The sequence below is a fragment of the Anomaloglossus baeobatrachus genome, chromosome 4, assembly GCF_048569485.1.
Source record: "Anomaloglossus baeobatrachus isolate aAnoBae1 chromosome 4, aAnoBae1.hap1, whole genome shotgun sequence".
In the NCBI taxonomy this organism is placed as follows: domain Eukaryota; kingdom Metazoa; phylum Chordata; class Amphibia; order Anura; family Aromobatidae; genus Anomaloglossus; species Anomaloglossus baeobatrachus.
Window position 1 is genome coordinate 701,732,318 of NC_134356.1, and position 27,191 is coordinate 701,759,508.

Sequence of the window (27,191 nt, forward strand, 5' to 3'; positions counted from 1 at the left end):
TCTAACTGGTTGTCTGGAGTTTATTTTGCCGATGGGGAACAATCATTAAGACTTGTTGTCCCTCTACAAATTCTCGATAGCGTGCTTTGCGGTCATACCATGTCTTCTGTCTGGTTTGAGCCATCCGCACATGATCCTGAGCCAAACTAGCAAGTTGAGCCAGGGTTTCCCGAAGCTTGAGGACATATGGAACAACAGGGGTTCCTGTATCTTCAACTTGCCCCTCCCAATATTCCTTTAGTAGAGTTAAGGGTCCTCTGACCTTTCTTCCATAGAGTAGTTCAAAGGGGGAAAACCCAGTGGACTCCTGGGGAACTTCCCGATAGGCGAACAGGAGATGGGGTAGGTACTTCTCCCAGTCGGAATCCCTGTCAGTGAAGGCCCTTAGTATATTTTTCAGTGTTTGATTAAACCGTTCACAAAGTCCATTGGTTTGAGGATGGTATGCTGTAGTTCGAATTGTTCGTACTCCACAGGTGCGCCACAGACACTGCACCAACTCTGACATGAACTGGGAGCCTTGGTCCGATAAGATTTCACTTGGGAATCCTACTCGGGTGAAAATGGTAACAAAGGCCTTGGCCACCTTGGCTGCAGAAATACTTGACAAGACCACGGCTTCTGGATATCGGGTGGCATAGTCCACAACAGTGAGAATGTATTGCTTTCCAGATTTACTTGGTTTAGCCAGAGGTCCAATGATATCGACAGCTACTCTTTGAAAGGGTTCTTCTATGATAGGGAGTGGTTGCAAGGGTGCCTTTGGGTGATCTCCGGGTCGCCCTCTACGCTGACATATGTCGCAAGTTCTGCAGAAATGCGCCACTGCTTGAGAAATTCCAGGCCAATAGAAACTTTGAGTCAATCGTCTCTCGGTGTGGGTTTTCCTTTGATGGCCGGCCGTAGGAATGTCATGAGCAAGGTGTAATAGGGAAATTCTGTATTTCTGAGGAACAATCAGCTGTTTGCTATAAGTCCAGGGCTTATCTAAGGAGTCAGCGTTGGTAACCCGATATAGAAGTCCATTTTTTCTAATTTTTTCCCCATTTTCTCCTAACTGTCCTACTTCAGCCCGAGCTCTAAAGCTAGCCAGGGTGGGGTCAGTCTCTACTTCTTGTCTAAACTGAACTTTAGCCCAAGTGACATTCATATGAGAGACCCACAAGAAGAATCACTCACCGGCTGTGACGGCAGTTCTGGTGGCCTCATTTCCATGGATGGGTTGTACACGTCCACATCTGCTGCTTTCTTGGCTTGACTTCTGGTTATCGCACCGACAAAGTGGCATTGAAGATTCCCCACATCATTGCCTAGGAGTATGTCTGCAGGAAGGCCGCTCATCACACCAATCATGCATTGTTTTGCCCCAAAGCCATAATCCAGGGTCACACTCGCTCTTGGAATATATCTCTGAGTACCTCCAGCCAATTCAATGGCAATTCCTGGTCTCTTTTGCATTGCTTCTGGTTGAATTACTCGGGGATCTGCGATGGTGAGAAAAGCCCCAGTGTCACAAAAGCCAACAACTTTTTGGCCATCCAGCACGACCTCCTGTAGATGTTTATGCTGAAGATCAGAAGAACGGGCGGCTGTGGCTCGCACCCCATAGACTCCTGGTAGGGGAGCCAGGATATCAGAGTCACTTGGCAAATCATCAGGGCCTGAATCCAGTTCTTCTCCTGGTGAAGGTGTCTGTAGATAATGAACAGGCAAAGGGGGTCTGTAACTGTTTTGCCTCTGAACACCTGGACAGTGAGCTTGCGGATGACCAGGCTGCCCACATCCATAACATCTACGTTCTATGAGTCTTTCTCCACGTCGTACTCCCAAAGAGGAGGCAGGAGTAGTAGGAGGCACATTCACACGGGGTCCGCCATGTGTTGGTAGTCTATTGGGACGGTGAACATTGGAGGCCAAAGGACAAGGGACCACTGGTGTTGGGGAGCTGGTAGTTTTTTTCTCACTGACTAGTAGCCTTTTCCATTGAGGCTTGATGGTGAGAAGATCATCAGCTAGAGCGGCAGCTTGTTCCACTGTCTCTGGTCTCCTCTCACGCACCCATTCTCTGATTTCCGCAAGGCACCTGGCATAGAACTGCTCTATCAGGATGACCTGGAGGAAGGTCTCCCAAGTTAAGGCCCCCTCTCCCTCCAGCCAGCGATGGCATACTTGTTTCAGTCTGTGGGCATACATCTTGAAAGACACTTCCCCATCACAGGCTAATGTACGGAACTTAGTCCTATAAGTATCTGGGGTCACGGCATAATGTTCTAGAATGCTCTGTTTTATCTCCCCATACTCACAATTCCACTGAGGGTCCATAGCTCTATAGGCGTCGGCAGCTCCACCCTCCAAGAGGCCCACCAGGTGTCTGACTCGCTCTCTTTCTGGGACTTCCATTAATCGGCACTGATGCTCAAAGTCCTGGAAGAAGCCCTCAATGTCGCGTGCAGTTTCATTAAATGGCTTACAGTCCTTGCGGGACACTCTGGAGAATTCCCTCATAGTTGGTGCTGTGGTTACAGTTTGTCTGGAGCCTCTAGCTGCTTCCACAGCAAACCTCCTCTCCAGCAATGCTGCCCTCTCTTGAGCTCTGCGAATGGCCTCCCTCTTATCTTCTATGGTGGCCTCATCTCCAAGCAGTGCCATCTCCTCCTCATACGACACAACCCATTTACTTTTTTGGGTATTTACCTCCAGCTCCCGTCTTTCCTCCCCTTGCTGTGGAAATTGTTCCTCGGTGCCATCTTGCAGGCAAGCGTTTTTCAATGCCTCAATTAGTTGCTCCTTAGAGAGTCCTTTGTAGCAGACTCCTAATTCACGGGCCTTTGTTTGTAGCCTCACCACAGTCCAGTTCTTGTACTCTGAGGTTCTGATTCCAGATGTAAATGGGCCGTAGTCCTCCACTCTTTCTGCTCTGATCCCGCCGCTGCCAACCAGTTAGTGACGGGGTATGCGACAGAGCAGTAAGGGACGCCAGGCCAAGGAACAATCCAAAGGGCTTTATTGGGACCACAAAGATAAAGCACCAAACATAAATATAGATCCTTAAAGTCTGCAAGGAGTCCACAACAAAACAAAAGATCCAGGGGCGCCTCCTGGTATTCCAACGCCAGGGAAAATAGGGCAATGGTCCTTACATGAGTTCCTTGAGTCCAACAGGTGAACAACAAAACACAATCCCACGTGGCCACTGATCTCCAGTCTGTGACAGTCCATACACAGGCTCTAGGATCCAGCCTCCGCAATAGATCCTAGTCCTTCTCCAGCCGAGATCCAACTAAGTGAACAAACATGGGTCTCATTGTTCTTCTGTCCTGGGATCAGCCCCTTAGGTGGGCAGAAGAGTCCAACTCCGCCTGGACATCTGATACATGAATGGACTTTAGACTCCTGGCTCTGTTCTGTTTACCAAGTTGTGGAGTGGAGAAGTCCCATGCTGAGAAGAACAAACAATCTCCCACCAGTAGTATATACAGGACAGTCAAGGAGAGACAGACTATTACACCATGAGCAAAAGCGGGGGAGGGACACACTGTTACAACGTGACTCTGTAGTGTGACCGGAGTGTGCCCCGGGACGGGAGTGTGGTGTGACCAGAGTGTGCCCCAGGACGTGACTGAGGTGTGACCAGAGTGTGCCCCGGGACGTGACTTTGGTGTGACCAGATTGTCCCCTGGGACGTGACTCTATGGTGTGACTGGAGTGTGCCCCGACCCGTGACTTTGGAGTGTGACTGGAGTGTGCCCGGGAGGAAACTCTGTAGTGTGACCAGAGTGTGCCCCGGGACGTGACTGTGGTGTTACCGGAGTGTGCCCCGAGACGTGACTCTGTAGTGTGACCAGAGTGTGCCCCAGGACGTGACTGAGGTGTGACCAGAGTGTGCCCTGGGACGTGACTGAGGTGTGACCAGAGTGTGCCCCGGGACATGACTGAGGTGTGACCAGAGTGTGCCCCGGGACGTGACTGAGGTGTGACCAGAGTGTCCCCTGGGATGTGACGGTGCTGTGACCGGAGTGTGCCCCGGGATGTGACGGTGCTGTCACCGGAGTGTGCCCCGGGACGTGTCTCTGTAGTGTGACCGGAGTGTGCCCCGGGATGTGACTGGTGTGACTGGAGTGTGCCCCGGGACGTGACTCTGTAGCGTGCGACGGGTTGTGACTACGGTGTGGCTGGGGTGTGCGGCGGGATAGGACTACGGTGTGGCTGGAGTGTGCGGCGGGATGTGACTCTGGTGTGGCTGGAGTGTGCAGCGGGATGTGACTGTGGTGTGGCTGGAGTATGCGGCGGGATGTGACTGTGGTGTGGCTGGAGTGTGCGGCGGGATGTGACTGCGGTGTGGCTGGAGTGTGCGGCGGGATGTGACTGCGGTGTGGCTGGAGTGTGCGGCGGGATGTGACTACGGTGTGGCTGGAGTGTGCGGCGGGATGTGACTGTGGTGTGGCTGGAGTGTGCGGCGGGATGTCACTGTGGTGTGGCTGGAGTGTGCGGCGGGATGTGACTGTGGTGTGGCTGGAGTGTGCGGCGGGATATGACTCTGATGTGGCTGGAGTGTGCGGCAGGATATGACTGGTGTGGCTGGAGTGTGCGGCGGGATGTGACTGTGGTGTGGCTGGAGTGTGCGGCAGGATGTGACTGTGGTGTGGCAGGAGTGTGCGGCGGGATGTGACTGTGGTGTGGCAGGAGTGTGCGGCGGGATGTGACTGTGGTGTGGCAGGAGTGTGCGGCGGGATGTGACTGTGGTGTGGCTGGAGTGTGCGGCGGGATGTGACTGTGGTGTGGCTGGAGTGAGCGGTGGGATGTGACTGTGGTGTGGCTGAAGTGTGCGGCGGGATGTGACTACGGTGTGGCAGGAGTGTGCGGCGGGATGTGGCTACGGTGTGGCTGGAGTGTGCGGCGGGATGTGGCTACGGTGTGGCTGGAGTGTGCGGCGGGATGTGACTGTGGTGTGGCTGGAGTGTGCGGCGGGATGTGACTGTGGTGTGGCTGGAGTGTGCGGCAGGATATGACTCTGATGTGGCTGGAGTGTGCGGCAGGATATGACTGGTGTGGCTGGAGTGTGCGGCAGGATATGACTGGTGTGGCTGGAGTGTGCGGCGGGATGTGACTGGTGTGGCTGGAGTGTGCGGCGGGATGTGACTGTGGTGTGGCTGGAGTGTGCGGCGGGATGTGACTGTGGTGTGGCTGCAGTGTGCGGCGGGATATGACTGTGGTGTGGCCGGAGTGTGCGGCGGGATGTGACTGTGGTGTGGCTGGAGTGTGCGGCGGGATATGACTCTGATGTGGCTGGAGTGTGCGGCGGGATGTGACTGGTGTGGCTGCAGTGTGCGGCGGGATATGACTGTGGTGTGGCTGGAGTGTGCGGCGGGATGTGACTGTGGTGTGGCTGGAATGTGCGGCGGGATATGACTGTGGTGTGGCTGGAGTGTGCGGCGGGATATGACTACGGTGTGGCTGGAGTGTGCGGCGGGATGTGACTGTGGTGTGGCTGGAGTGTGCGGCGGGATATGACTACGGTGTGGCTGGAGTGTGCGGCGGGATGTGACTGTGGTGTGGCTGGAGTGTGCGGCGGGATGTGACTGTGGTGTGGCTGGAGTGTGCGGCGGGATGTGACTACGGTATGGCAGGAGTGTGCGGCGGGATGTGACTACGGTATGGCAGGAGTGTGCGGCGGGATGTGACTGTGGTGTTACTGGAGTGTGCGGCGGGATGTGACTATGGTGTGGCTGGAGTGTGCGGGGGGATATGACTCTGATGTGGCTGGAGTGTGCGGCGGGATGTGACTGGTGTGGCTGCAGTGTGCGGCGGGATATGACTGTGGTGTGGCTGGAGTGTGCGGCGGGATGTGACTGTGGTGTGGCTGGAGTGTGCGAGGGGATATGACTCTGATGTGGCTGGAGTGTGCGGCGGGATGTGACTGGTGTGGCTGCAGTGTGCGGCGGGATATGACTGTGGTGTGGCTGGAGTGTGCGGCGGGATGTGACTGTGGTGGGGCTGGAATGTGCGGCGGGATATGACTGTGGTGTGGCTGGAATGTGCGGCGGGATATGACTACGGTGTGGCTGGAGTGTGCGGCGGGATGTGACTGTGGTGTGGCTGGAGTGTGCGGCGTGATATGACTACGGTGTGGCTGGAGTGTGCGGCGGGATGTGACTGTGGTGTGGCTGGAGTGTGCGGCGGGATGTGACTGTGGTGTGGCTGGAGTGTGCGGCGGGATGTGACTGTGGTGTGGCTGGAGTGTGCGGTGGGATGTGACTACGGTATGGCAGGAGTGTGCGGCGGGATGTGACTACGGTATGGCAGGAGTGTGCGGCGGGATGTGACTGGTGTTACTGGAGTGTGCGGCGGGATATGACTATGGTGTGGCTGGAGTGTGCGGCGGGATATGACTCTGATGTGGCTTGAGTGTGCGGCGGGATATGACTACGGTATGGCTGGAGTGTGCGGCGGGATGTGACTATGGTGTGGCTGGAGTGTGCGGCGGGATGTGACTGTGGTGTTACTGGAGTGTGCGGCGGGATGTGACTATGGTGTGGCAGGAGTGTGCGGCGGGATATGACTCTGATGTGGCTGGAGTGTGCGGCGGGATGTGACTATGGTGTGGCTGGAGTGTGCGGCGGGATATGACTCTGATGTGGCTGGAGTGTGCAGCGGGATATGACTACGGTATGGCTGGAGTGTGCGGCGGGATGTGACTATGGTGTGGCTGGAGTGTGCGGCAGGATGTGACTGTGGTGTTACTGGAGTGTGCGGCGGGATGTGACTACGGTGTGGCAGGAGTGTGCGGCGGGATATGACTCTGATGTGGCTGGAGTGTGCGGCGGGATGTGACTATGGTGTGGCTGGAGTGTGCGGCGGGATATGACTCTGATGTGGCTGGAGTGTGCGGCGGGATATGACTACGGTATGGCTGGAGTGTGCGGCGGGATATGACTCTGATGTGGCTGGAGTGTGCGGCGGGATGTGACTACGGTATGGCTGGAGTGTGCGGCGGGATGTGACTGTGGTGTGGCTGGAGTGTGCGGCGGCATGTGACTATGGTGTGGCTGGAGTGTGCGGCGGGATGTGACTGTGGTGTGGCTGGAGTGTGCGGCGGGATGTGACTGTGGTGTGGCTGGAGTGTGCGGCGGGATATGACTCTGATGTGGCAGTAGTGTGCGGCGGGATATGACTACGGTGTGGCAGGAGTGTGCGGCGGGATATGACTCTGATGTGGCTGGAGTGTGCGGCGGGATATGACTACGGTGTGGCAGGAGTGTGCGGCGGGATATGACTCTGATGTGGCTGGAGTGTGCGGCGGGATGTGACTACGGTATGGCTGGAGTGTGCGGCGGGATGTGACTATGGTGTGGCTGGAGTGTGCGGCGGGATGTGACTATGGTGTGGCTGGAGTGTGCGGCGGGATGTGACTATGGTGTGGCTGGAGTGTGCGGCGGGATATGACTCTGATGTGGCTGGAGTGTGCGGCGGGATGTGACTATGGTGTGGCTGGAGTGTGCGGCGGGATGTGACTATGGTGTGGCTGGAGTGTGTGGCGGGATGTGACTATGGTGTGGCTGGAGTGTGCGGCGGCATGTGACTATGGTGTGGCTGGAGTGTGCGGCGGGATATGACTCTGATGTGGCTGGAGTGTGCGGCGGGATGTGACTATGGTGTGGCTGGAGTGTGCGGCGGGATGTGACTATGGTGTGGCTGGAGTGTGCGGCGGGATGTGACTGTGGTGTGGCTGGAGTGTGCGGCGGGATGTGACTATGGTGTGGCTGGAGTGTGCGGCGGGATGTGACTGTGGTGTGGCTGGAGTGTGCGGCGGGATGTGACTGTGGTGTGGCTGGAGTGTGCGGCGGGATATGACTCTGATGTGGCTGGAGTGTGCGGCGGGATATGACTACGGTGTGGCAGGAGTGTGCGGCGGGATATGACTCTGATGTGGCTGGAGTGTGCGGCGGGATATGACTACGGTGTGGCAGGAGTGTGCGGCGGGATATGACTCTGATGTGGCTGGAGTGTGCGGCGGGATGTGACTACGGTATGGCAGGAGTGTGCGGCGGGATGTGACTATGGTGTGGCTGGAGTGTGCGGCGGGATGTGACTATGGTGTGGCTAGAGTGTGCGGCGGGATATGACTCTGATGTGGCTGGAGTGTGCGGCGGGATATGACTACGGTGTGGCAGGAGTGTGCGGCGGGATATGACTCTGATGTGGCTGGAGTGTGCGGCGGGATGTGACTACGGTATGGCTGGAGTGTGCGGCGGGATGTGACTATGGTGTGGCTGGAGTGTGCGGCGGGATGTGACTATGGTGTGGCTGGAGTGTGCGGCGGGATGTGACTATGGTGTGGCTGGAGTGTGCGGCGGGATATGACTCTGATGTGGCTGGAGTGTGCGGCGGGATGTGACTATGGTGTGGCTGGAGTGTGCGGCGGGATGTGACTATGGTGTGGCTGGAGTGTGCGGCGGGATGTGACTATGGTGTGGCTGGAGTGTGCGGCGGCATGTGACTATGGTGTGGCTGGAGTGTGTGGCGGGATATGACTCTGATGTGGCTGGAGTGTGCGGCGGGATGTGACTATGGTGTGGCTGGAGTGTGCGGCGGGATGTGACTATGGTGTGGCTGGAGTGTGCGGCGGGATGTGACTGTGGTGTGGCTGGAGTGTGCGGCGGGATGTGACTATGGTGTGGCTGGAGTGTGCGGCGGGATGTGACTGTGGTGTGGCTGGAGTGTGCGGCGGGATGTGACTGTGGTGTGGCTGGAGTGTGCGGCGGGATATGACTCTGATGTGGCTGGAGTGTGCGGCGGGATATGACTACGGTGTGGCAGGAGTGTGCGGCGGGATATGACTCTGATGTGGCTGGAGTGTGCGGCGGGATATGACTACGGTGTGGCAGGAGTGTGCGGCGGGATATGACTCTGATGTGGCTGGAGTGTGCGGCGGGATGTGACTACGGTATGGCTGGAGTGTGCGGCGGGATGTGACTATGGTGTGGCTGGAGTGTGCGGCGGGATGTGACTATGGTGTGGCTGGAGTGTGCGGCGGGATGTGACTATGGTGTGGCTGGAGTGTGCGGCGGGATGTGACTATGGTGTGGCTGGAGTGTGCGGCGGGATATGACTCTGATGTGGCTGGAGTGTGCGGCGGAATGTGACTATGGTGTGGCTGGAGTGTGCGGCGGGATGTGACTATGGTGTGGCTGGAGTGTGCGGCGGGATGTGACTATGGTGTGGCTGGAGTGTGCGGCGGGATGTGACTATGGTGTGGCTGGAGTGTGCGGCGGGATGTGACTCTGGTGTGGCTGGAGTGTGCGGCGGGATATGACTCTGATGTGGCTGGAGTGTGCGGCGGGATGTGACTATGGTGTGGCCGGAGTGTGCGGCGGGATATGACTCTGATGTGGCTGGAGTGTGCGGCGGGATATGACTCTGATGTGGCTGGAGTGTGCGGCGGGATATGACTCTGATGTGGCTGGAGTGTGTGGCGGGATATGACTACGGTATGGCTGGAGTGTGCGGCGGGATGTGACTCTGATGTGGCTGGAGTGTGCGGCGGGATGTGACTATGGTGTGGCTGGAGTGTGCGGCGGGATGACTATGGTGTGGCTGGAGTGTGCAGCGGGATGTGACTATGGTGTGGCTGGAGTGTGCGGCGGGATGTGACTATGGTGTGGCTGGAGTGTGCAGCGGGATGTGACTATGGTGTGGCTGGAGTGTGCGGCGGGATATGACTCTGATGTGGCTAGAGTGTGCGGCGGGATGTGACTATGGTGTGGCTGGAGTGTGCAGCGGGATGTGACTATGGTGTGGCTGCAGTGTGCGGCGGGATGTGACTCTGATGTGACTGGAGTGTGCGGCGGGATGTGACTCTGATGTGGCTGGAGTGTGCGGCGGGATATGACTCTGATGTGGCTGGAGTGTGCGGCGGGATATGACTCTGATGTGGCTGGAGTGTGTGGCGGGATATGACTACGGTATGGCTGGAGTGTGCGGCGGGATGTGACTCTGATGTGGCTGGAGTGTGCAGCGGGATGTGACTATGGTGTGGCTGGAGTGTGCGGCGGGATGTGACTATGGTGTGGCTGGAGTGTGCGGCGGGATGTGACTATGGTGTGGCTGGAGTGTGCGGCGGGATGTGACTATGGTGTGGCCAGAGTGTGCGGCGGGATATGACTCTGATGTGGCTGGAGTGTGCGGCGGGATATGACTCTGATGTGGCTGGAGTGTGTGGCGGGATATGACTACGGTATGGCTGGAGTGTGCGGCGATGTGACTATGGTGTGGCTGGAGTGTGCGGCGGGATGTGACTATGGTGTGGCTGGAGTGTGCGGCGGGATGTGACTATGGTGTGGCTGGAGTGTGCGGCGGGATGTGACTATGGTGTGGCTGGAGTGTGCGGCAGGATGTGACTGTGGTGTGGCTGGAGTGTGCGGCGGGATGTGACTGTGGTATGGCTGGAGTGTGCGGCGGGATATGACTACGGTATGGCAGGAGTGTGCGGCGGAATGTGACTATGGTATGTCTGGAGTGTGCGGCGGGATGTGACTCTGATGTGGCTGGAGTGTGCGGCGGGATATGACTCTAATGTGGCTGGAGTGTGCGGCGGGATGTGACTATGGTGTGGTTGGAGTATGCGGTGGGATATGACTACGGTGTGGCTGGAGTGTGCGGCGGGATATGACTACGGTGTGGCAGGACTGTGCGGCGGGATGTGACTCTGGTGTGGCTGGAGTGTGCGGCGGGATGTGACTACGGTGTAGCAGGAGTGTGCGGCGGGATGTGACTGTGGTGTGGTTGGAGTGTGCGGCGGGATGTGACTATGGTGTGGCTGGAGTGTGCGGTGGGATATGACTATGGTGTGGCTGGAGTGTGCGGCAGGATATGACTACGGTATGGCTGGAGTGTGCGGCGGGATGTGACTGTGGTGTGGCTGGAGTGTGCGGCGGGATGTGACTGTGGTGTGGCTGGAGTGTGCGGCAGGATGTGACTACGGTATGGCAGGAGTGTGCGTCGGGATATGACTCTGGTGTGGCTGGAGTGTGCGGCGGGATGTGACTGTGGTGTGGCTGGAGTGTGCGGCGGGATGTGACTGTGGTGTGGCTGGAGTGTGCGGCAGGATGTGACTGTGGTGTGGCTGGAGTGTGCGGCGGGATGTGACTACGGTATGGCTGGAGTGTGCGGCGGGATATGACTCTGATGTGGCTGGAGTGTGCGGCGGGATATGACTACGGTGTGGCAGGAGTGTGCGGCGGGATATGACTACGGTGTGGCTGGAGTGTGCGGCGGGATATGACTACGATGTGGCAGGAGTGTGCGGCGGGATATGACTCTGATGTGGCTGGAGTGTGCGGCGGGATGTGACTACGGTATGGCTGGAGTGTGCGGCGGGATGTGACTATGGTGTGGCTGGAGTGTGCGGCGGGATATGACTCTGATGTGGCTGGAGTTTGCGGCGGGATGTGACTATGGTGTGGCTGGAGTGTGCGGCGGGATGTGACTATGGTGTGGCTGGAGTGTGCGGCGGGATGTGACTATGGTGTGGCTGGAGTGTGCGGCGGGATGTGACTATGGTGTGGCTGGAGTGTGCGGCGGGATGTGACTCTGATGTGGCTGGAGTGTGCGGCGGGATGTGACTATGGTGTGGCTGGAGTGTGCGGCGGGATGTGACTATGGTGTGGCTGGAGTGTGCGGCGGGATGTGACTATGGTGTGGCTGGAGTGTGCGGCGGGATGTGACTATGGTGTGGCTGGAGTGTGCGGCGGCATGTGACTATGGTGTGGCTGGAGTGTGCGGCGGGATGTGACTCTGATGTGGCTGGAGTGTGCGGCGGGATGTGACTCTGATGTGGCTGGAGTGTGCGGCGGGATGTGACTATGGTGTGGCCAGAGTGTGCGGCGGGATATGACTCTGATGTGGCTGGAGTGTGTGGCGGGATATGACTACGGTATGGCTGGAGTGTGCGGCGGGATGTGACTCTGATGTGGCTGGAGTGTGCGGCGGGATGTGACTCTGATGTGGCCAGAGTGTGCGGCGGGATGTGACTCTGATGTGGCTGGAGTGTGCGGCGGGATATGACTCTGATGTGGCTGGAGTGTGCGGCGGGATGTGACTCTGATGTGGCTGGAGTGTGTGGCGGGATATGACTACGGTATGGCTGGAGTGTGCGGCGGGATGTGACTCTGATGTGGCTGGAGTGTGCGGCGGGATGTGACTATGGTGTGGCTGGAGTGTGCGGCGGGATGTGACTATGGTGTGGCTGGAGTGTGCGGCGGGATGTGACTATGGTGTGGCTGGAGTGTGCGGCGGGATGTGACTATGGTGTGGCCAGAGTGTGCGGTGGGATATGACTCTGATGTGGCTGGAGTGTGTGGCGGGATATGACTACGGTATGGCTGGAGTGTGCGGCGATGTGACTATGGTGTGGCTGGAGTGTGCGGCGGGATGTGACTATGGTGTGGCTGGAGTGTGCGGCGGGATGTGACTATGGTGTGGCTGGAGTGTCCGGCGGGATGTGACTATGGTGTGGCTGGAGTGTGCGGCGGGATGTGACTGTGATATGGCTGGAGTGTGCGGCGGGATATGACTACGGTATGGCAGGAGTGTGCGGCGGAATGTGACTATGGTGTGGCTGGAGTGTGCGGCGGGATGTGACTCTGATGTGGCTGGAGTGTGCGGCGGGATATGACTCTGATGTGGCTGGAGTGTGCGGTGGGATATGACTACGGTGTGGCTGGAGTGTGCGGCGGGATATGACTACGGTGTGGCAGGAGTGTGCGGCGGGATGTGACTATGGTGTGGTTGGAGTATGCGGTGGGATATGACTACGGTGTGGCTGGAGTGTGCGGCGGGATATGACTACGGTGTGGCAGGAGTGTGCGGCGGGATGTGACTATGGTGTGGCTGGAGTGTGCGGCGGGATGTGACTGTGGTGTGGCTGGAGTGTGCGGCGGGATGTGACTGTGGTGTGGCTGGAGTGTGCGGCAAGATGTGACTACGGTATGGCAGGAGTGTGCGTCGGGATATGACTCTGGTGTGGCTGGAGTGTGCGGCGGGATGTGACTGTGGTGTGGCTGGAGTGTGCGGCAGGATGTGACTGTGGTGTGGCTGGAGTGTGCGGCAGGATGTGACTGTGGTGTGGCTGGAGTGTGCGGCGGGATGTGACTGTGGTGTGGCTGGAGTGTGCGGCGGAATGTGACTATGGTGTGGCTGGAGTGTGCGGCGGGATGTGACTGTGGTGTGGCTGGAGTGTGCGGCAGGATGTGACTGTGGTGTGGCTGGAGTGTGCGGCGGGATGTGACTATGGTGTGGCTGGAGTGTGCGGCGGGATGTGACTACGGTGTGGCTGGAGTGTGCGGCAGGATATGACTGGTGTGGCTGGAGTGTGCGGCGGGATGTGACTGTGGTGTGGCTGGAGTGTGCGGCGGGATATGACTCTGGTGTGGCTGGAGTGTGCGGCGGGATGTGACTGTGGTGTGGCTGGAGTGTGTGGCGGGATGTGACTGTGGTGTGGCTGGAGTGTGCGGGAGGATGTGACTGTGGTGTGGCTGGAGTGTGCGGCGGGATGTGACTGTGGTGTGGCTGGAGTGTGCGGCGGGATGTGACTGTGGTGTGGCTGGAGTGTGCGGCGGGATGTGACTATGGTGTGGCTGGAGTGTGCGGGGGGATATGACTGTGGTGTGGCTGGTGTGTGCGGCGGGATGTGACTGTGGTGTGGCTGGAGTGTGCGGCGGGATGTGACTGTGGTGTGGCTGGAGTGTGCGACGGGATGTGACTGTGGTGTGGCTGGAGTGTGCGGCAGGATATGACTGGTGTGGCTGGAGTGTGCGGCGGGATATGACTACGGTATGGCTGGAGTGTGCGGCGGGATGTGACTGTGGTGAGGCTGGAGTGTGCGGCGGGATGTGACTGTGGTGTGGCTGGAGTGTGCGGCGGGATGTGACTGTGGTATGGCTAGAGTGTGCGGCGGAATGTGACTGTGGTGTGGCTGGAGTGTGCGGCGGGATGTGACTGTGGTGTGGCTGGAGTGTGCGGCAGGATGTGACTATGGTGTGGCTGGAGTGTGCGGCGGGATGTGACTGTGGTGTGGCTGGAGTGTGCGGCGGGATGTGACTGTGGTGTGGCTGGAATGTGCGGCGGGATGTGACTGTGGTATGGCTGGAGTGTGCGGCGGGATGTGACTACGGTGTGGCTGGAGTGTGCGGCAGGATGTGACTGTGGTGTGGCTGGAGTGTGCGGCGGGATGTGACTGTGGTGTGGCTGGAGTGTGCGGCGGGATATGACTGTGGTGTGGCAGGAGTGTGCGGTGGGATGTGACTACGGTATGGCAGGAGTGTGCGGTGGGATGTGACTACGGTGTGGCTGGAGTGTGCGGCGGGATGTGACTACGGTGTGGCTGGAGTGTGCGGCGGGATGTGACTGTGGTGTGGCAGGAGTGTGCGGCGGGATATGACTACGGTATGGCTGGAGTGTGCGGTGGGATGTGACTACGGTGTGGCTGGAGTGTGCGGTGGGATGTGACTACGGTGTGGCTGGAGTGTGCGGCGGGATGTGACTGTGGTGTGGCAGGAGTGTGCGGCGGGATATGACTACGGTATGGCTGGAGTGTGCGGTGGGATGTGACTACGGTGTGGCTGGAGTGTGCGGTGGGATGTGACTACGGTATGGCTGGAGTGTGCGGCGGGATGTGACTGTGGTGAGGCTGGAGTGTGCGGCGGGATGTGACTGTGGTGTGGCTGGAGTGTGCGGCGGGATGTGACTGTGGTATGGCTAGAGTGTGCGGCGGAATGTGACTGTGGTGTGGCTGGAGTGTGCGGCGGGATGTGACTGTGGTGTGGCTGGAGTGTGCGGCAGGATGTGACTATGGTGTGGCTGGAGTGTGCGGCGGGATGTGACTGTGGTGTGGCTGGAGTGTGCGGCGGGATGTGACTGTGGTGTGGCTGGAATGTGCGGCGGGATGTGACTGTGGTATGGCTGGAGTGTGCGGCGGGATGTGACTACGGTATGGCAGGAGTGTGCGGTGGGATGTGACTACGGTGTGGCTGGAGTGTGCGGTGGGATGTGACTACGGTGTGGCTGGAGTGTGCGGCGGGATGTGACTGTGGTGTGGCAGGAGTGTGCGGCGGGATATGACTACGGTATGGCTGGAGTGTGCGGTGGGATGTGACTACGGTGTGGCTGGAGTGTGCGGCGGGATATGACTACGGTATGGCTGGAGTGTGCGGCGGGATATGACTACGGTATGGCTGGAGTGTGCGGTGGGATGTGACTATGGTGTGGCTGGAGTGTGCGGTGGGATGTGACTATGGTGTGGCTGGAGTGTGCGGTGGGATGTGACTACGGTATGGCTGGAGTGTGCGGCGGGATATGACTACGGTATGGCTGGAGTGTGCGGCGGGATGTGACTACGGTATGGCTGGAGTGTGCGGTGGGATGTGACTACGGTATGGCTGGAGTGTGCGGTGGGATGTGACTACGGTATGGCTGGAGTGTGCGGTGGGATGTGACTATGGTATGGCTGGAGTGTGCGGTGGGATGTGACTATGGTGTGGCTGGAGTGTGCGGTGGGATGTGACTATGGTGTGGCTGGAGTGTGCGGCGGGATGTGACTATGGTGTGGCTGGAGTGTGCGGCGGGATGTGACTATGGTATGGCTGGAGTGTGCGGTGGGATGTGACTATGGTGTGGCTGGAGTGTGCGGCGGGATGTGACTATGGTGTGGCTGGAGTGTGCGGTGGGATGTGACTATGGTATGGCTGGAGTGTGCGGTGGGATGTGACTATGGTGTGGCTGGAGTGTGCGGCGGGATGTGACTATGGTGTGGCTGGAGTGTGCGGCGGGATGTGACTACGGTGTGGCTGGAGTGTGCGGCGGGATGTGACTGTGGTGTGGCAGGAGTGTGCGGCGGGATATGACTACGGTATGGCTGGAGTGTGCGGCGGGATATGACTACGGTATGGCTGGAGTGTGCGGTGGGATGTGACTACGGTATGGCTGGAGTGTGCGGTGGGATGTGACTATGGTATGGCTGGAGTGTGCGGCGGGATATGACTACGGTATGGCTGGAGTGTGCGGTGGGATATGACTACGGTATGGCTGGAGTGTGCGGCGGGATGTGACTACGGTGTGGCTGGAGTGTGCGGTGGGATGTGACTACGGTGTGGCTGGAGTGTGCGGTGGGATGTGACTACGGTGTGGCTGGAGGGTGCGGTGGGATGTGACTACGGTGTGGCTGGAGTGTGCGGCGGGATGTGACTACGGTATGGCTGGAGTGTGCGGCGGGATGTGACTACGGTGTGGCTGGAGTGTGCTGCGGGATGTGACTGTGGTGTGGCTAGAGTGTGCGGCGGGATGTGACTGTGGTGTGGCAGGAGTGTGCGGCGGGATATGACTACGGTATGGCTGGAGTGTGCGGTGGGATGTGACTACGGTATGGCTGGAGTGTGCGGTGGGATGTGACTATGGTGTGGCTGGAGTGTGCGGCGGGATGTGACTGTGGTGTGGCTAGAGTGTGCGGCGGGATGTGACTGTGGTGTGGCAGGAGTGTGCGGCGGGATATGACTACGGTATGGCTGGAGTGTGCGGTGGGATGTGACTACGGTATGGCTGGAGTGTGCGGTGGGATGTGACTACGGTATGGCAGGAGTGTGCGGCGGGATATGACTCTGATGTGGCTAGAGTGTGCGGCGGGACGTGACCTCTGGTGTGACCGGATTTCGGCTGTTTCCGTCCTTCTCTGCAGGAGGCTGTCCGGCATGCGTGTCCCGGAGATGTGGAGGGCCCCGGATTTTCTGTCCCACTGTTTGGGCCCCGCACTGACCTCCTTGGAGCACAAGGTTCGCCTGTCGGTGCACAATGTCCCCCGGAGCGTGGAACTGCACAATGTGTTTGGCAGCATTACTGGCCGCCATGAGCCCGGTGAGCAGACGGCCCCCTCCCCGACACTGTCGCCCGCGCCCGCACTAACCATCTAACGTGTCCCTAGAACACTACATCGTGGTTGGAGCCCAGCGCGATTCCTGGGGCCCTGGAGCGGCAAAGTCTGGCGTGGGCAGTGCCATCCTACTGGAGCTGGCCCGTACTATGGCCATGATGGTGCACAATGGTGAGCGCGGCAGGGTGCGGGCGGCACAGCAGAGTCGGTTGTGCGGTGCTCTCACCGCAGGTGTCCGTGTGTTCCAGGTTTTCAGCCCCGCCGCACCATCTTGTTTGTCAGCTGGGACGGAGGAGAGTTCGGCAGCATTGGTGCTACAGAGTGGCTGGAGGTATGAATGGGTGGGATGGACGCCCCCTCCTCAGGAGGAGACCCCCGACCTGACCGTATCTGTATTTCAGGGGTACCTCAGCATGCTGCACCTGAAGGTGGCCGCCTACGTCAGCCTGGACACCCCAGTCCTAGGTATCCACCGCTCCAAGAACAAGACGTATCGCCCTCCTGTTCCATGCGTCTGTTTTCATCATGGATGCAAAAAGTTTCCAGTCACTGACAGAAAGCAGAGGTGTGGAGACCCGAGGACACATTCACTGACGGCTTCTCTCTTTTACAGGGGATGAAAACTTTCTGGTGAAAATGAGTCCTCTGTTCACGAACCTGATAGAGAATATCATAAAGCAGGTATACGGCTCCTCTCCTCGAGTCCCAGCCTCTGTATACGGCTCCTCTCCTCGAGTCCCATCCTCTGTATACGGCTCCTCTCCTCGAGTCCCATCCACTGTACACGGCTTCTCTCCTCAAGTCCCATCCTCTATATGCGGTTCCTCTCCACGAGTCCCATCCTCGTATGCAGCTCTTCTCCTCGAGTCTCATCCTCTGTATGCGGCTCCTCTCCACGAGTCCCATCCTCTGTATGCAGCTCTTCTCCTCTAGTCTCATCCTCTGTATGCGGCTCCTCTCCACGAGTCCCATCCTCTGTATACGGCTCCTCTCCACGAGTCCCATCCTCTGTATACGGCTCCTCTCCACGAGTCCCATCCTCTGTATGCGGCTCCTCTCCACGAGTCCCATCCTCTGTATGTAGCTCTTCTCCTCGAGTCTCATCCTCTGTATGTGGCTCCTCTCCACGAGTCCCATCCTCTGTATGCAGCTCTTCTCCACGAGTCCCATCCTCTGTACGCGGCTCCTCTCGAGTCCCATCCTCTGTACACGGCTCCTCTCCTCGAGTCCCATCCTCTGTACGCGGCTCCTCTTCATGAGTCTCATCCTATGTACGTGGCTCCTCTCCATGAGTCCCATCCTCTGTACGTGGCTCCTCTACATGAGTCCCATCCTCTGTACGTGGCTCCTCTCCATGAGTCCCATCCTCTGTACGCGGCTCCTCTCCTCGATTCCCATCCACTGTACACGGCTTCTCTCCTCAAGTCCCATCCTCTATATGCGGTTCCTCTCCACGAGTCCCATCCTCGTATGCAGCTCTTCCCCTCGAGTCATCCTCTGTATGCGGCTTCTCTCCTCGAGTCCCATCCTCTGTATACGGCTTCTCTCCTCGAGTCCCATCCTCTGTACACGGCTCCTCTCCACGAGTCCCATCCTCTGTATGCAGCTCTTCTCCTCGAGTCTCATCCTCTGTATGCGGCTCCTCTCCACGAGTCCCATCCTCTGTATGCAGCTCTTCTCCTCTAGTCTCATCCTCTGTATGCGGCTCCTCTCCACGAGTCCCATCCTCTGTATACGGCTCCTCTCCACGAGTCCCATCCTCTGTATACGGCTCCTCTCCACGAGTCCCATCCTCTGTATGCGGCTCCTCTCCACGAGTCCCATCCTCTGTATGTAGCTCTTCTCCTCGAGTCTCATCCTCTGTATGTGGCTCCTCTCCACGAGTCCCATCCTCTGTATGCAGCTCTTCTCCACGAGTCCCATCCTCTGTACGCGGCTCCTCTCGAGTCCCATCCTCTGTACACGGCTCCTCTCCTCGAGTCCCATCCTCTGTACGCGGCTCCTCTTCATGAGTCTCATCCTATGTACGTGGCTCCTCTCCATGAGTCCCATCCTCTGTACGTGGCTCCTCTACATGAGTCCCATCCTCTGTACGTGGCTCCTCTCCATGAGTCCCATCCTCTGTACGCGGCTCCACTCCACGAGTCCCATCCTCTGTACCCGGCTCCTCTCCTCGAGTCCCATCCTCTGTACCCGGCTCCACTCCACGAGTCCCATCCTCTGTACCCGGCTCCTCTCCTCGAGTCCCATCCTCTGTACGCGGCTCCTCTTCATGAGTCCCAGCCTCTGTACGCGGCTCCTCTCCATGAGTCCCATCCTCTGTACCCGGCTCCACTCCATGAGTCCCATCCTCTGTACCTGGCTCCTCTCCTCGAGTCCCATCCTCTGTACCCGACTCCACTCCACGAGTCCCAGCCTCTGTACGCGGCTCCTCTCCTCGAGTCCCATCCTCTGTACCCGGCTCCACTCCACGAGTCCCATCCTCTGTACACGGCTCCACTCCACGAGTCCCAGCCTCTGTACGCGGCTCCTCTCCATGAGTCCCATCCTCTGTACCCGGCTCCACTCCACGAGTCCCATCCTCTGTACCTGGCTCCTCTCCTCGAGTCCCATCCTCTGTACACGGCTCCACTCCACGAGTCCCATCCTCTGTACGCGGCTCCTCTCCTCGAGTCCCATCCTCTGTACCCGGCTCCACTCCACGAGTCCCATCCTCTGTACGCGGCTCCTCTCCTCGAGTCCCATCCTCTGTACCCGGCTCCACTCCACGAGTCCCATCCTCTGTACACGGCTCCACTCCACGAGTCCCAGCCTCTGTACGCGGCTCCTCTTCATGAGTCCCAGCCTCTGTACGCGGCTCCTCTTCATGAGTCCCAGCCTCTGTACGCGGCTCCTCTTCATGAGTCCCAGCCTCTGTACCCGGCTCCTCTCCTCTACGTGTCCCACCCTCAGTGGCTCTTCATCTGTTTCTTGTCATCTGTACACTGCTCCTCTCTTCTCCACGTTTCCTATCTTTTATATGCAGCTTCTCTCTACGTGTCCTGTATGTTCTAGTTGGCGCCTCATCTTGTGCTCTGTACTCACTATACTGCTCCTCTCCCCTCTACGTGTCCTGTATGTTCTAGTTGGCGCCTCATCTTGTGCTCTGTACTCACTATGCTGCTCCTCTCCCCTCTACGTGTCCTGTATGTTCTAGTTGGCGCCTCATCTTGTGCTCTGTACTCACTATACTGCTCCTCTCCCCTCTACGTGTCCTGTATGTTCTAGTTGGCGCCTCATCTTGTGCTCTGTACTCACTATACTGCTCCTCTCCCCTCTACGTGTCCTGTATGTTCTAGTTGGCGCCTCATCTTGTTCTCTGTACTCACTATACTGCTCCTCTCCCCTCTACGTGTCCTGTATGTTCTAGTTGGCGCCTCATCTTGTGCTCTGTACTCACTATACTGCTCCTCTCCCCTCTACGTGTCCTGTATGTTCTAGTTGGCGCCTCATCTTGTGCTCTGTACTCACTATACTGCTCCTCTCCCCTCTACGTGTCCTGTATGTTCTAGTTGGCGCCTCATCTTGTGCTCTGTACTCACTATACTGCTCCTCTCCCCTCTACGTGTCCTGTATGTTCTAGTTGGCGCCTCATCTTGTGCTCTGTACTCACTATGCTGCTCCTCTCCCCTCTACGTGTCCTGTATGTTCTAGTTGGCGCCTCATCTTGTGCTCTGTACTCACTATGCTGCTCCTCTCCCCTCTACGTGTCCTGTATGTTCTAGTTGGCGCCTCATCTTGTGCTCTGTACTCACTATACTGCTCCTCTCCCCTCTACGTGTCCTGTATGTTCTAGTTGGCGCCTCATCTTGTGCTCTGTACTCACTATACTGCTCCTCTCCCCTCTACGTGTCCTGTATGTTCTAGTTGGCGCCTCATCTTGTGCTCTGTACTCACTATACTGCTCCTCTCCCCTCTACGTGTCCTGTATGTTCTAGTTGGCGCCTCATCTTGTGCTCTGTACTCACTATACTGCTCCTCTCCCCTCTACGTGTCCTGTATGTTCTAGTTGGCGCCTCATCTTGTGCTCTGTACTCACTATGCTGCTCCTCTCCCCTCTACGTGTCCTGTATGTTCTAGTTGGCGCCTCATCTTGTGCTCTGTACTCACTATACTGCTCCTCTCCCCTCTACGTGTCCTGTATGTTCTAGTTGGCGCCTCATCTTGTGCTCTGTACTCACTATACTGCTCCTCTCCCCTCTACGTGTCCTATATGTTCTAGTTGGCGCCTCATCTTGTGCTCTGTACTCACTATACTGCTCCTCTCCCCTCTACGTGTCCTGTATGTTCTAGTTGGCGCCTCATCTTGTGCTCTGTACTCACTATACTGCTCCTCTCCCCTCTACGTGTCCTGTATGTTCTAGTTGGCGCCTCATCTTGTGCTCTGTACTCACTATACTGCTCCTCTCCCCTCTACGTGTCCTGTATGTTCTAGTTGGCGCCTCATCTTGTGCTCTGTATTCACTATGCTGCTCCTCTCCCCTCTACGTGTCCTGTATGTTCTAGTTGGCGCCTCATCTTGTGCTCTGTACTCACTATACTGCTCCTCTCCCCTCTACGTGTCCTGTATGTTCTAGTTGGCGCCTCATCTTGTGCTCTGTACTCACTATGCTGCTCCTCTCCCCTCTACGTGTCCTGTATGTTCTAGTTGGCGCCTCATCTTGTGCTCTGTACTCACTATACTGCTCCTCTCCCCTCTACGTGTCCTGTATGTTCTAGTTGGCGCCTCATCTTGTGCTCTGTACTCACTATGCTGCTCCTCTCCCCTCTACGTGTCCTGTATGTTCTAGTTGGCGCCTCATCTTGTGCTCTGTACTCACTATGCTGCTCCTCTCCCCTCTACGTGTCCTGTATGTTCTAGTTGGCGCCTCATCTTGTGCTCTGTACTCACTATGCTGCTCCTCTTCCCTCTACGTGTCCTGTATGTTCTAGTTGGCGCCTCATCTTGTGCTCTGTACTCACTATACTGCTCCTCTTCCCTCTACGTGTCCTGTATGTTCTAGTTGGCGCCTCATCTTGTGCTCTGTACTCACTATACTGCTCCTCTCCCCTCTACGTGTCCTGTATGTTCTAGTTGGCGCCTCATCTTGTGCTCTGTACTCACTATACTGCTCCTCTCCCCTCTACGTGTCCTGTATGTTCTAGTTGGCGCCTCATCTTGTGCTCTGTACTCACTATACTGCTCCTCTCCCCTCTACGTGTCCTGTATGTTCTAGTTGGCGCCTCATCTTGTGCTCTGTACTCACTATGCTGCTCCTCTCCCCTCTACGTGTCCTGTATGTTCTAGTTGGCGCCTCATCTTGTGCTCTGTACTCACTATGCTGCTCCTCTCCCCTCTACGTGTCCTGTATGTTCTAGTTGGCGCCTCATCTTGTGCTCTGTACTCACTATACTGCTCCTCTCCCCTCTACGTGTCCTGTATGTTCTAGTTGGCGCCTCATCTTGTGCTCTGTACTCACTATACTGCTCCTCTCCCCTCTACGTGTCCTGTATGTTCTAGTTGGCGCCTCATCTTGTGCTCTGTACTCACTATACTGCTCCTCTCCCCTCTACGTGTCCTGTATGTTCTAGTTGGCGCCTCATCTTGTGCTCTGTACTCACTATGCTGCTCCTCTCCCCTCTACGTGTCCTGTATGTTCTAGTTGGCGCCTCATCTTGTGCTCTGTACTCACTATACTGCTCCTCTCCCCTCTACGTGTTCTTCTCTCTTTCAGGTGGACAATCCTCGTCAGAGTAAACAATCCATCTATGAATACGTGAGGATGAAAAGTAGTAACTGGAAATCAGCAGTGTAAGTACACCAGTAGCAGCAGTGCTCCACATGGCGCAGTGCGTCAGCTGACCACAGAGATTAGATGGACATCTTTGGGCTCAGAGTTGATCAGTCGTTAGGCCAACAGCCCAAGAAAACCTCCATTGGAGCCGGCACCATGATAACTTGTAGATGTGGCCACCAAACAATGAACCGCACAGCACAGTCCTGTGCCCAGAACCATACTAAGGGGTACTTTGCACGTTGCGACATCGCTACTGCGATCTCGTCGGGGTCAAATCGAAAGTGACGCACATCCGGCGCCGGTAACGATGTCGCAACGTGTAAAGCCTAGAAGCACCGATAAACGATCGCAAAAGCGTCGTAAATCGGTGATCTGTGTAGGGTCGGTCATTTCCATAATTTTGCTGCAGCGATAGGTACGATGTTCTTCCTCGTTCCTGCGGCAGAACACATCGCTGTGTATGAAGCCGCAGGAGCGAGGAACATCTCTTACCTGCGTCCCGGCTGCAATGAGGAAGGAAGGAGGTGGACGGGATGTTTATGTCCCGCTCATCTCCGCCCCTCCGCTTCTATTGCCCCCTGCCGCGTGACGTCGCTGTGACGCCGCACGACCCGCCCCCTTAGGAAGGAGGTGGGTCGCCGGCCAGAGCGACGTCGCAGGGCAGGTAAGTGCGTGTGAAGCTGCCGTAGCGATAATGTTCGCTACGGCAGCTATCACAAGATATCGAATGTGCGACGAGGGCGGGGACTATCGCGCTCGGCATCGCTACAATCAGCTTACGATGTCGCAGCGTGCAAAGTACCCTTAAGACTTGGGCTTTTCTCATAGGAGTTGATCTCAGTCCCATTTTCTGTGACTTGGAAGAACTGACAAGATCCAAGTAATCTGATGGCTACGAGTTGGTCTGGTGGCTTCAAGTTGGTCTGGTGGCTACGATTTGGTCTGGTGGCTACGATTTGGTCTGGTGGCTACGAGTTGGTCTGGTGGCTACGTGTTGGTCTGGTGGCTACGTGTTGGTCTGGTGGCTACGTGTTGCTCTGATGAGTGGGTGGTCTCATGGCTAAGTGGTGGTCTGTTGGCATTGGGTTGGTCTGATGGTTACCAGTTGGTTTGATGGCTATGCGTTGGTTTGATGGCTATGCGTTGGTCTGATGAGTGAATGGACTGGAGGCTACCTGTCAGGCTGAAGGCTACGTGTCGGGCTGAAGGCTACGTGTCGGGCTGAAGGCTATGTGTTGGTCTGATGGCTACAGGTTAGTCTGATGAGTGAATGGTCTGGAGGCGGTGTTGGTCTGATGGTTACGTGTAGGTCTGATGACTGAGTGGTCTGATGACAGGTCATCGATGTGGAGTGGTCTCGGGGAGAATACTAACGTTGGTGATGATTTCTCTTACAGCTTCGTACCTCTGAAGAAGGACAGCAGTGCTTTTGCCTTTACTGCATTTGCTGGGGTTCCTGCTGTGGAGTTCTCATTTGTTGAGGTGATAACTACGTTCTGCTCTCTCCATCTCCGCAGTTGTCCTTGCATGGCTCCTCACCATATAATGCTTCTGCTCACATTTTCTAGAACTCACAGCCGTATCCTTTCCTGGACACAAAGCAGGATACATATGAAAGTCTGGACCAGGTCAATAATGGCCGCCTTCCATCAGTTGCGACCAGTGTGGCAGAAGTCGTTGGACTTACTCTGATCAAACTTGCCCATGATTATATTCTTCCCCTGGATTACACGGCATACAATGAGATCCTGCTGAAGCATCTGGTCAAGCTACAGACCCATCAGAAGAAGCTGAAGGTGAGGGCTCAAGCCGTTTGCCCTCTCTGTAGCATGGGGCACGGAGGGACCCCAAAAATTTGCCTAGCTACATGTCTAGTAGCTCTGAGGGCACAATTTCCCATAGATCTCTATAGAGCAGAATATGTGGTGTCCCACAGGTAATCACGGGTATCTTGGGATAATTCAGAAATCATCTACTCAGAATTAGTAGTTCATTACTGGACATAGTCCACGACGCAGTCAGACCCTCATACTCTGGAAACATAGGCGATCGAGTGGGTGAACTGAGAACATGGTCTTGGCCATATATGACTAAATTCAGATGTTCAGGTACACTCCAGAATTGGGGATGAGGGATGGTGTAAGAAGGGCATAAAACTAATTTCAGTCTGGAATTTATGCAGGCGCGGGGTCTTACTCTTGACTGGCTGTATTCTGCCCGAGGCGATTACACACGAGCTACGCAAAGGCTGAAGCAGTCCATCAGCCTGTCCGACATCCAGAACGAGAGGGTCATCCAGTTCTTCAACGTCCGCATTATGAGGGTGAGTGCCTTCTGTGGGGGGCATTGTGAGGCTGAGTGTCTTCCGTGGGGGGCATTGTGAGGCTGAGTGCCTTCTGTGGGGTCATGACAAGGTGTGCATTTTGTGGGGGGGGATTGTTGGGGGGGAGGGAGTGCCTTCTGTGGGGGCGAGTGCCATCTGTGGGGGGCTTTGTGAGGCTGAGTGCCATCTGTGGGGGGCTTTGTGAGGCTGAGTGCATTCTGTGGGGGGCATTGTGAGGCTGAGTGCCTTCTGTGGGGGGCATTGTGAGGCTGAGTGCCTTCTGTGGGGGGCATTGTGAGGCTGAGTGTCTTCTGTGGGGGGCATTGTGAGGCTGAGTGCCTTCTGTGGGGTCGTGACGGGGTGTTTATTTTGTGGGGGGCATTGTTTGGGGGGAGTGCAGTCTGTGGGGGCGAGTGCCGTCTGTGGGGGTGAGTGCCTTCTGTGGGGGAATTGTGAGGCAGAGTGCCCTCTGTGAAGGCACTGTGGGGCATTGTGATTTTTGTGAGGAGGAGTGCATTCTGTTGGGAGAATTTTGAGGGTGCAATTATTGCATTATTTGAGGGTCAAGTGCCTTCTATCGGGATAACTGCTTTCTGTGGGGCGAATGCCTTCTGTGAGGGCCAGTGCCTTCTGTGAGGGCTTTGAGATGGCGAGTGTCTTCTTTGGGGGAGAGTGCCGTCTGTGGGGGCCTTGTGAGGGACAGTATCTTCTTTGGGGTCAAGTGCCTTCTGTGGGGATGAGTGCCTTCTCTTGGGGTTTTGTGAGTAGGAGTGCCTTCTGTGGGGATGAGTGCCTTCTCTTGGGGTTTTGTGAGTAGGAGTGCCTTCTGGGGATCCCTTGTGAGGGCGAGTGCTTTGTGTTGAAGCTTCTGTCCCACTTACTTCTTAGATGAGATTTCTTGCTGACGTTCTTTCCTGTCCTCGTTCTGAATTTCTCCCCTTTCTCTTCATCTACAGGTTGAGTTCTACTTCCTTTCCCAGTATGTTTCGGCTATTAATTCTCCATATCGCCACATCCTTCTCGGCCGGGGCGAGCACACCCTGGAGGCTTTGATGGAACATCTCAGTGAGGACCAGAATACTATTAATGACAATGAACTGCGCAAACAGATCGCCCTCTTCACGTGGACACTGGAAGGGGCTGCCAATGCTTTGAGCGGGGAAGTTTGGGAGGTCCAAAGAAGTTTTTAGACCCCAGAAATGTTTGACCTTATAATGACGACTCTTCAGCCTTGTGTTTGATGTTGACCGTTTGGACGTCTCGCTCCGGCAGGTGCCTGGAATGATGAAGTAATGCCTATCAGCGACAGTGCTCGCTATAAACTACTGTTACAACTTCATTATGTGGTGCCATTTAGTGGGAAACTCTATGTTTTAGTATCTCCTCCATGAAGCCTGGTCGGATTTTGGAGAGGACCCCTTTAGTGTTGCTTGGAAATCTCTGACCTTGAACTTCGTCGATTACCACGTGCTTTACTACAGGATTCTGGGTGATGGATTTCTCCATGCAGCAACTAATGGGTCCGGCTTCTCCATGTAGCTCTACCGATCATCCTCTTGGGCGATGGTGGATGTCACTGCCTCCCACCAGTGTTTTCAGACATGTAATGTCAGGAGGAGACCTTTCCCTCTAAAATCAACTTGTGGCTTCTACTAATGCAGATTTGGCTTTGGTCTTGCTGTTTGTGCCCCGTGTAAAGCTGATCCTATGGTTCCCCTTGTGCAGAAATCAGCCGTTATTACGGTTTATCACTGACAGTGCTCAGTAGAACTGTACCTCGTTGTGTGGCTGACATTACAATGTTCCTCTGTGAGTCTCTGAAGGCTTTGCTTTTCTATTAAAGGTTGAACTTGTCTTGAGATCCTTATTTCTACGTAGATTTTGATCAATCTTAGAAAGTCCTTGTATGTGGCTCAGGGACCACTTTCCTACATCCATCAGTCCGGCATGAGACTGGACCCCCTTTTACCCTTCAAGTGGTCTGAATTGTTCTTGTCCTTGAATCTGCAGGGTGTTGACCCCAAATTAATTGTACACCAAACATCAGATGGAGATGATGATCCCCGACAGATTTCCATCCGTATCGGCACAGTGCTCAGTCTAGGAGCTTGGCAGACATCGGTCAAGTTTACAC

The 27,191-nt window shown here is 56.5% G+C and overlaps 1 protein-coding gene across 3 annotated transcripts in view; it reads left to right on the top strand.

Annotated features, from left to right (window-relative positions):
* Window positions 1-26,918, top strand: part of TFR2 (transferrin receptor 2) — an 82,933-nt gene extending 56,015 nt beyond the window's left edge. For all 3 annotated transcript variants that reach the window (XM_075346750.1, XM_075346748.1, XM_075346749.1), the window contains exons 9-18: window positions 16,727-16,902; window positions 16,970-17,089; window positions 17,167-17,249; window positions 17,320-17,383; window positions 17,532-17,599; window positions 22,672-22,748; window positions 24,132-24,216; window positions 24,303-24,530; window positions 24,917-25,057; window positions 26,014-26,918. In XM_075346750.1, coding sequence (XP_075202865.1) covers window positions 16,727-16,902; window positions 16,970-17,089; window positions 17,167-17,249; window positions 17,320-17,383; window positions 17,532-17,599; window positions 22,672-22,748; window positions 24,132-24,216; window positions 24,303-24,530; window positions 24,917-25,057; window positions 26,014-26,247 — 1,276 coding nt within the window. In that variant the 3' untranslated portion in view covers window positions 26,248-26,918. The remainder of the gene's footprint in view (window positions 1-16,726; window positions 16,903-16,969; window positions 17,090-17,166; window positions 17,250-17,319; window positions 17,384-17,531; window positions 17,600-22,671; window positions 22,749-24,131; window positions 24,217-24,302; window positions 24,531-24,916; window positions 25,058-26,013) is intronic.
* Window positions 26,919-27,191: the final 273 nt, after the last annotated feature.